This window comes from Pundamilia nyererei, unplaced genomic scaffold (assembly GCF_000239375.1).
Source record: "Pundamilia nyererei isolate P.nyererei 1_Seehausen unplaced genomic scaffold, PunNye1.0 scaffold00042, whole genome shotgun sequence".
In the NCBI taxonomy this organism is placed as follows: domain Eukaryota; kingdom Metazoa; phylum Chordata; class Actinopteri; order Cichliformes; family Cichlidae; genus Pundamilia; species Pundamilia nyererei.
In genome coordinates, this window is record NW_005187443.1 from 3,716,705 (window position 1) to 3,726,936 (window position 10,232).

Genomic DNA, 10,232 nt, shown 5'->3' on the forward strand with positions numbered 1-10,232 from the left:
TTTTTCCCGCTCAAATGTAAAATGTAGCAAAATTGATTTTTTTTTTTTTTTTTTTTTTTCCCCACTGTGAAGCTTGGAGGAGCCTTTTTGCAACTCATAACTACTGCAGTTTATAGGAGTCGGCACACTTGAACACTTCTGAAATACAAACAGTTCTCATTCAAGGATCGTGTTCCTTTCAATTTACAGTATCAACAAGAATCTGTCTGGACTTCACGTTGACGGTATGTGCAGATTTTCTCGAATCGTCACAGGGAAGGATTTGCGATGTGCTTCAGTGTTTGTCTCACACGAATAAATTCTGGCACATTCTTCAGACCTTCGCTCCTCTTCTTCTCCTCCAGCTCGTACTGCAAGACAGATATGTGTTGTTGGATGTCCTCTCTAACGATTCAATTTTAGTCGGCATGCAAATATTCAAAAAGTATACGCATTATTGTAGAATTCCCTGCATCTTTTTTTTTCTTTTTTTAGAAAATCAGAGTACTTACAAATTGCATTCTCTGCTGCCGTATACGTAGCTTCACCTCCAAGTCAGAGGGAGGGTGGAGAGCCAGCTCCTGGTTTTTCTTCTGTCTCTGTTTTTGTTCGAGGACACACAGCAGCTCTGGCTTTTTTCTTGGCAGTACACCTCTGAGGGCACAATAAAAAAACTGATAGAAGACGTGTCTCTAGATTAAGACAAACAAGAAGACCATAACATTGAATTCCTGATGTGGTTCTTATGAGTAAGTGCAGAAAGGTTACCATTAATGCAACAAATCCTTTGTTTTGTGTAGGTATATACAGTAGATGGGTGTCTATAGTTAATAAAACTTTTATTTTCTTCTACCTGCTCCTTTTCACGCATGGTTGCAATGTTATATCAAGGGAAAGCATGGTTTGTGTGTATGAAAGGACAAAACTGTTGAAACTATTGAACCAAGTGTGAAATAAAGAAATAAATGAAAGTTTAATAGAAATCTTGTTTAAGCACCACAAATGTCGTTGATTGTGTTACATTGATTATTTTGTTCTTTCTCAGACTTGAGAGCGAGAACACTCAGTGCTCAGTGCTGATCCCTCAGCAGGGGTCAAATGGGCATTTAACTTTTGACTTGATCCACATTAAACGCCACCTAAGCATACTGCTAATCCACAGCTACCACAACTCCAGCCAGCGGGAAAAAGGTTAAATAAGAGGATTCTCCAACGGACAAATGTTTGAACACTAATAAAATACTGCAACTCAGAGTGTTTTTAGTAAAGGTACTATAACATGAAGAACAATTCAGTGCAGAACTCTCAAGTAGACAATGCGGAGTAACATTTGTGAACAGCGCCTGCTACCTGTGTCAGTGTTTTCTCACCGTCTGTGGCAGAATAGCAGCTCTTGATGGAGAGCTCTGTGTTGGTGGGAAGCCAGGACGGGATTTGGCAGCTTTCTGGGTTTAATGAGGTCACTGTCCTCCTGTTGTTGATTTTCAGTCACCTGGTGAGATGGGACCATCCAGCACTGACGTCTGCCTGATACACATGATAACAAGCCAGTGCAATTTATTCAGTGTACGCAATACTACAGCCTATGTTTACAGCAAGATATTCATGAAGTAAACTAAAACTAGTTTCTATCACGTGAAGTGAAGCTCGTTTGTTTCTTTAGATTCACTCAAACTCCATGAGCTTCACTTTCATCAAGCTTTAATCTTACCTCTTTTATTGTGGATGCCCATTTTATGTGGTACCTGAATGAAAACCAGGGGTAATTATGTGAATTATGAAGTGCAACACAAACAAAACAAAATGTAAAAATGTGCATATGAGCATATTTAAACATTTGATAAAATAAAGTCAGACTGGTTATTAAATATTCTTAAATCACCAAAAAGGTAAATACATTTCTCTAGTGTGAATCAATTGAAGCCTAAATTTATGATGATTATTATTATGCAATCTAAACTGTAAAATCTAGTTGCGTGACACTTTTTTAGCTAAGAATGCAAAAGCTCGACACCCTTCCTGTTAAAGGGAAAACAATCCCCCCAAAAACTCTTAAATACATATAAATTGTATAATATGGCATTTAAATATAAACATAATTGATAGATTCAGTATTTAATTTCAAACACGTAAATAAATAAAAAAAAATTAAAAGAAAAAAACATTATGATGCCATGACTAACTTTATATTTCACAAAATTTACATGATCAAAAAGGAGTAGGATGAAGTTCACACTTCTTTGATCCTACGCCGCTTAACTGTAGAATAATTTACAAACCAGTGTTCATCAGGCAGCAGACATGTATAACTGATAAATAATACATTTTAATTTCAAACCCTGAACCTGAACTCGAGTTCGCTTCAGTTGGATTCAATTTTCTTCACACAGGGCCGACTGACAACAACAGTCGCCTCCAGGCACTTTCTATTGTAAAGTAATGACCCTACAAAGATGTTGCCAAATTTAAATGATCACGTTTAGCTACATGAACTATGCAGCTGCCAAATGAATTATGAAGAAGTAAAGAAGTAACTGGTTAGTATTGATGCTTGCTTCTGCCAAATAAACAAACATAATTTTCCATCCATTAGTGAAAATCTTAACTATCTAAATTTTTTGAGTTAGGTTTCTCAAAATTTAAGTAAGTCGATTTAATAAATTGAAATTTTGTGAATTTTGTGACTCCTAACTCAAAATAAGAAAAACTAATAGATATAATTATTTTATATCTCTATATATTTTATTTTATTTATTTATTTGGCAGAAATATGCTTCCATACACCAGGGTGGTAACTCACATGCACTTACTTTTGATAGATATCTTTATCTATAATCCAAATAATTAATTCAGTTGTTCCTTATATGGTTTTCCATTTAATAAGAACTCACTAATCAAAAGCGATCAATGAAACCGCCTTACCTGGGTGGTCGGGTGGAGAAGCATTGATGAACAGATGCAAAGGAGAGACTGCTGAGCTGTGTTCCTCAGAGACGAATGCACCGGAGGAGGAGGACGGCTTTGTTTTTGAGAGCGGGGTGCCCCGTGCTCTGCAGCCGGAGCGCAGATGATCAAACAGGTGCCACGCTATCAAATCTCATTAACTGTCTTATGACTCTTTGTTTCCTTCAGGGGAGAAACTTCTGTTGTCTCAGAGCAGCAGCATATGCAGGGATTAGGGCAATTCATTATAGCGATAATGAAAAAACACTGCCAGCAAAATAAAGATGGCTTTTTGTGTCTTTTGCTCTGTTATTACACACAGTGATGGGAATATTCAACGCTCACATTAAATTGTTAAACCTATGAGTCTATAATGCATTTTTCTTTGTTGTTAAGGTGCATACTTTTACCCTACCCTCATTAAATATATTATTAAATATATAAGCATAAGACATTTAATTAAAGTAAAAAACAGGCTAATCTAAGACTGACACAATGAGCCAGTGAGTGTAGAAATGTAGGGATTACCCATCTGTGCAACACAAGTGTGTTTTTATAGGTGTCTATATGTTGTCACCGTGACAACATTTCTGTCTTTTCCATGTCTAGGATATTCAAACATCACCGAGTCTGGACTCATGGTTTTCTCATCAGTAAAGCCACACATTATGTGCTTCAGAGGCTGACTTGCACCTCTATTTCTCAACTAAGAATGTTTTTTAATGTTTTGTGTTATGTATTTTACATATATACATAATTTTTTATTTTTGTTCAGGTTTTCACATCATGTGTTAAGCACTGTGATGCCACTCTGCCTAAATCTGACTGAAGCTTTCTTGTAATTGATTTATTTGACGGGGGCAAATGATGTCAGCTCACTGTAGTGTGGGTGGAAGCTCACTTTAATCCTCATCCTTCCCTCTGCTGCTGCATAAGGTGCGTCCAGGTTTACAGCTGCAGCAAAGTCAGCCTTTTTCTCCAGCTTGTTCATTGTGCCTCGACATTCCACCCATATTATTTCCCTACGGGGAGCAGTGTGCTGGCCACAAGAAACAACCAATAAAAACCTGCCTTGTGCTGTATTGATTGTTTTTTTACTGGTGCATTTTTCTAATGCTATAATAATTTATTACCTCTCTGTAGAAGCACAAGGTTAGAGCTTATCATGTTTACAAATATCTCTCAGCTTTGTTGCCTTGGTTGTGCTGCATTAAGAAGAGTTTATGAGAAAGTTTGTAGAATATTATTTAAGTGATTTTATCCCTACATCAAAGAACTAGAGAGGTACTCGGTAAGCACATGAAATTTTAATATTAGACAAAGGTCACCCAAGTAAATACAAAATACAGGACCCAAACTCTCACCAGGCCACAGAATATTTTTCTAGAGTCTTGGGGATCCTCAAGACCTTTGTTCTTACATGGTTGATATTTTTGCACAGTGTCGTTCTTACTGTTGAATCATGAACTCTGACCTTGAATCATGAACCCTGTAGTTCTTCAATGTTGTTCTGGATTATTTTATGACTTTCTGCACAAGGTGTTGATGTGATGTGGTCTTGGAGTAATTTTAATAGACCAGCCACATTTCATATTGCAACACAGCTCTCAGCATGGTTTGGTGGAGTTTCAAAGCCTTAGAAATTGATTGTCCAGATTGACTGTCAATGACTTTGTTTTCAAAGTCCTTGAAAGTTTCATCTTTTCTTGAGATCAGGGCATGATGTGAATCTGTTTAACTGATTTATTGATTCAGCAGGTTTGCCAATAATCAGGCCTGTGTGTGGCTTGTGAAACTGAACTCACCTTTCCAATACATATGGGTAATCACAGTTAATTCACAATTTAACAATGGTGAGCAATTACTTTTTCACATAGGGTCAGCTTTGGATAGGGGTTTTCCCTTAAAAAATGAAATCATAATTTAAAAGCTCAATTTGAAAGTAGTTGCAGTGTTGTAGATGTTTCTCTTTGCATTACAGATATCAATCAAGAAATTCAATTGGGGATATCTAAATCTAATTTTAAGAAGTCGAACTTGATGGGTGAGTGAAATTGTAATTTTTCATTTCATATTTTGAAAAATATAAATCCGATTTCCACAAGTAAAAACTTCTAGTTACATCCTAATTTATTACAAGTTTAAAGGGGCGTTTAAAACTGTAAATTTGAGCTCTTAATAAAATATGCCAGTAGGTGGCAGTAACGCTAACTGAACAGCAACAGTGGGAAGCGTAGAAGAAGATTTTAAGTCAGGGAAACGGAAATGTCAGCCGAGTGACTGCATAATATCTCTACTTTAAAATTTAGGATGGGATGCTAGTTTAGAGGAACAAACCGTCATATAACACCGTCAAAGAGAAAGCTGCGAATATGACAAATGGTAGGTTTTCCGTGTTTTCCAACTAGCTAGAACTTGTCGACAACAAGCGGGACATGAAGTTAAGCTACTTCTTGGAATTGAGGCTAGTTGAGGCTAGGCTAGTTGTAGACGTGGCCCTGGGCAGCACTGCCACTCTGTTAGCACCAAAACAAACTCGTCACATATTACAGTGCTATAGTACTTGTCTTTCTATTAAATAACAGTACTGTCACAAAGCCTGCTGTGTTTAGTATGAACCTCTTCCTAGCTTCTATTTTTTTGTAAGGTTACACGTATCTATGTTATCAGGCTTTGACTTGTGTGTGGCTGTGGCTAATGCTACAAAAAAATTCAGGATAGCCAGGTAGACAACAAGCAGCAACAGCACAGTTTGGTCAAAGGAAAAAAATTCACTGTTAGGCAAAATATACATGTATGCTTCACCACTGGCATAAATATTTGTCTCAATGGTAACTACAGAGAGGAAATCAGACGGTGACATCCATAGTTTTGTTTTGCATACTATATTAATATGACGCTTGGAGTTAGTGGTTGATCAATGTCAATATTTGCTTCCTTATAAAGCAAACCTCTTTGGAGGCTGTGCTGCATTTAAGAGTGTATTTGGTTGTATCTGAACAGAAGTGAGTGATTGTTACTCTGTGCTCTTAGATTCTCTAATATAATAAGTGCATGCAATGCCACTTTTCCCTTTCCATAGTTTATTCATTCGATGGCATCCTTGTCTTCGGGCTGCTTTTTATCTGCACTTGTGCATACCTCAAAAAGGTGCCTCGCCTCAACAACTGGCTGCTGTCAGAGAAAAAAGGAGTGTGGGGTGTGTTCTACAAAGGTAAGTATGATGTAGTATGATTCAGACACAATGACTTCCCCCTTTTCTTTTTTTATATGCTTAATATTAGCAGCCTGCTGCTTTCTTTTTTGTCTTGCACTCTTGTACATATATTATTTAAATTAAACAATGAGAACACGCAAGGTTGGTTGATAATAAATAGATCACAAATACTGGTCCCTCTTTCTCAGAACTCCTCATCTTCTTACTATAATGATCATAGTGTATGTATGCATGTCCTCCTAGTAGCACATTGGAATATTGTCATACATATCTGTTAATAAGTATATCTCAAAGAATTACATTAATAGTGCATGCAATTGATTACTTTGTCTTATACAATGAATGTGTAGCTTATAAAGAACAACAATGAAAAATGTGTTTTTATTACTTATATGTTTGATATTAATGTACAGCCATTTTTGCCTTCTCACTATATACAGAGATATAATGGAGATTTAAAAAAAAAGAATAATAACAAATTCGTACATGAACACACAAGCGCTGCAAAGCGGACAAAAACTGCCTGTAGTTTAGGGTTTTGTTAGTAAAGGTAATAACAGTTCAGCTGTTTGGCATTTACAGTTTTATTATGTCATTATAAACAAAGGGAAATAAATGCAAGGCCAGCTTTATTGTACTATTTGACTGGAAGAACTTTTCCAGTTTGATGTAATACCTTCATTTCTCACGCACTTATATTGTCAGATTAAGCAAAAATGACTGAATTTCCAGATAATGTAGTATGTCACAATATCCACTGATATTTCAGCTCAAGATCTGACTTTATGTCTGATGCTTTCTTCTTGTTTTAACTCATCTTATCTCGTTCTCAGCTGCAGTAATTGGGACAAGGCTTCACATCGCTGTGGCAGTATCTTGCCTGGCCATGGCCTTCTATATTGTCTTCTTAAAATGATGGTGAGGCTAGATGGGAAAGGACAAACTTTTCAGAGAGGGGATGGACTCATCTCTGCGGTCACGTTTTAATCCTTGTTGTTGGGACACCTTTTGGATTCTATGACTGATGAACCCCCGCTGGACCTTTGGACCCATGTGAAAGTGAAGTCAGTGCTGCCCCCTTCTGATGACTGGGTACACAGCTTCTACCTTAATATTATGTATGCACTACAGATGTGAAGTACTCCACAGTTATTTCAGTGGAGGGAGAGTGCTGGGTCACATGGTAACATTCTGTTGTTGGGTAGTACTGTCTGACGTCTCCATCCACCCCACGTAATAATTAATACTGAAGGATGCAGAAGATTGAAGGGCTGTGTGTGCATTATACCTTACACCTGTATACAACTTAAAAATAGCCTACCTGTGTATATTTGGAAATAAACATAACGCTAGTTATTTGCTAGAGGTTACATGTGATCAAAGTGAAAATGATCAACTCTGCTCATGCCCAGCAACTCTTTTTTTTGTTTTGTTTGTTTGTTTCTTCTGTAAGTGGTGGAGGGAAAGATAAAAGCTAATATATAAAAATGTCCATGTGTACACTTTTATTTACTTTTTTGGATCTCCCATGTTAACATTTTTTAGGTTAGAAAAATACAGATTTTAAATAAGTGTATGTTGTATATACTTTTATCAAAATGTATACTGGAAAACATGTTTTAAATGTCACACATTAGACTGTAATTAAAATTCTGTCAAAACTCTGGAGAAACGAGTAGTACCTGCAACAGATGAGGCATATCTCAAAATTTTGCAAAAATGTGTTTGCCGTGTCTTGCTTGAAGACTTACAAGCAATGCCAAATAGGGATGGTGCTTCTCATGCCATTTTAAATGTATACTGCTGTTACGACTTCATTTCTGTCACATTATTTCTATTCTCAAAAGAAGAGATTGTTTTGGGAGGGAATGCAATGCAATTTTAAGTAAAATGTTGATCATACAATTTCTATGTATTGTTGTCTTTAAAAAAAAGTTTATCTGCACGGATTAGCCACTTTATTAAATATGCCTGTTCAAATGTTAAATGTACATATCTAGTTGGCCAATCTCATGGCAACAGTTTAATGCATTGAAGCATGTCAAGGTGAACTGCTGAAGTTCAAACCCGCCATCCGAGTGAGAAGTAGTAGCATGGTATATGTTGCCAAATGGGTTGGTCTGAGTATTTCATAAACTTCTGATCTGCTAGGATTTTCCTCATGTTTCAGACTATTCTCTCTAAACGGTCTAAAGAATAACCAGTGAGTGGCAGTTCTCTGGGTGAACATGAATTGTTGATACCAGAGGTCAGAGGAGAATTACCAGACTGGACTGAGCTGGTGGCTAGTCAACAATAACTCAAAAAGCTACTCATTACAACCAACAGAAGATAATACATGGAGCCTTGAAGCAGATGAGCTACAGCACCAGAACACCACACCAGATGTTATAAGTTTGGCAATATAAGATTGGAAAGATGGCGCCTAGTATGAGGAATCATAGTTCCTGCTGCATTATTCAGATGGTACGGTCAGAATTTGATTTTAAAAATATAAGCAAAGATCCATCCTGCCTTGGACTTGTATTCCAGGCTGCTGGTGTTGTAATGTGGTGGGGTATATTTTCTTGGTTCACTTTGGGCTCCTTAATACCAAATGAGCATTGTTTAAACACTGTAGCCTACCTGTGTATTTCTGCTGATGATGTCCATATCCTTATGACCAGTGTATCCACCTTCTGATGACTGCTTCCATGTCACAAAGCTCAAATCATTTTCTTGAACGTGACAATTACTGTACTCAAATGGCCTCTTCCAAAACCTTGCTGAATCTGTACAATTGCAAATTAAACTAGTTCTGAAGAGAACAGGGGGTCCAGCCCAATACTATTAGGTTTTACCTAATAAAGTGACCAGTGAGTGTATAAAGTATATTCACCCCTGTCCTTGTGTTTTTTTTTCTTTTTGTTTTCCATTGTGAAACAACTGTAGTTTACATCAGCTTTGCACATCTTGCAACCTACCTGAGTTTTGCCCTGACAACATTTGCATTTTTGACTCTGTTTTCTGTCACTCCTGTGGAGTAGCACGGTTCTTTTTAAAAATCTCTGTCGTCATATTTGGGATCTGAAGTCATTTCTCATGAGGTAAGGTGACTTTTCCCCCCTCAATATAGCAGTGTTTTTGCTGGTTTCATTTTTACCCACCAACGTCTGCTGCAGAAACCCCCCAGCAAAATCCCCCCAGCAGCATTGATGCCTTCAGCATGTGTCATGAGGGATAACTGTGTGCTGAGGCTAGTGTAAAAAGTTTGCACCGAGTTTGTAGATCATTCTGGTTCTGTAAGACCACTAACCCCCAGCTCAGCACCTAGTGAACCTTGTACCTCTTTACATGTGTCACACGCCTTTCAGTGTCTTTTGCCACCAATGCCCTCTCTGTGAACATTCTCTGTTATTAAAGGCAACCTTCAGCAGATAAGTTATTATCTGTAGGAATATGCCATACTTTCTGTACTTTGAGGGACATGGAGTCCTTTGAGAGTTGTCTGATACATTTACTGTGATAGGAAGGAAAGCACAGGTGGAATTTGTATTTCCAATCCTGGCGTGGTCTATTCTGAGTTATGACAGTGTGATTGTGAGTCAGCGTGTTCGTTAAAAGGGCACTAAAACAAAAGTTGACCATCATTCATGTTATTATTTGTGTGTCTGCTTTTCTTGTTATGAGTGATAGACCTTTAGTGACATGTGAACACTTAGAAATACCAAATTTGCTAATAAACAATCTTGGACTTTCCAGTGTAATTAAATTCAAGCAGCTGTCACACCTTATTGACATACAGGTGGTGTCAAGGTTCATTTGCAATCAGGTATGCAGCTAGTGAGAGCAAGCCAGGTTTTGCTTGGGGGCATTATATAAAGGGCCTAAATGCTGTGCTTGTTTAACCAGTCAGGACTCTATAATTAAGTAATGGTCTGGCATTAATACCACATTAATAAAGTATTATTAAAGTACCACAGTGTAAATGAGCTATGTAGCAGGGAAACGGTACTACTCAGCTAAAGATGTCCCCTGTGAGTGTTATATTGCTCATGTATATTATCAGATATTCCTATTGTTTTTAACTTGAAGCAGGATCTCTCTCAGATGG

At 37.3% G+C, this 10,232-nt stretch overlaps 2 protein-coding genes across 2 annotated transcripts; one reads left to right on the top strand and one right to left on the bottom strand.

The window, feature by feature from the left end:
* Positions 1–32: 32 nt before the first annotated feature.
* On the bottom strand, positions 33–1,489 carry LOC102212807 (protein FAM107B). The gene is made up of 3 exons (XM_005731398.1): positions 1,350–1,489; positions 492–633; positions 33–350 (listed from the first exon to the last, which is right to left on the bottom strand). Exons 1-3 carry the CDS (start codon positions 1,487–1,489, stop codon positions 249–251), a joined length of 384 nt encoding a protein of 127 aa, XP_005731455.1. The 3' UTR covers positions 33–248.
* Positions 1,490–5,133: 3,644 nt separating this feature from the next.
* tmem167b (transmembrane protein 167B) lies at positions 5,134–8,041 on the top strand. The gene is made up of 3 exons (XM_005731371.2): positions 5,134–5,304; positions 6,005–6,136; positions 6,973–8,041. The coding sequence occupies exons 1-3, from the start codon at positions 5,295–5,297 to the stop codon at positions 7,053–7,055; spliced, it is 225 nt and encodes a 74-aa protein (XP_005731428.1). The 5' UTR covers positions 5,134–5,294; the 3' UTR covers positions 7,056–8,041.
* Positions 8,042–10,232: the final 2,191 nt, after the last annotated feature.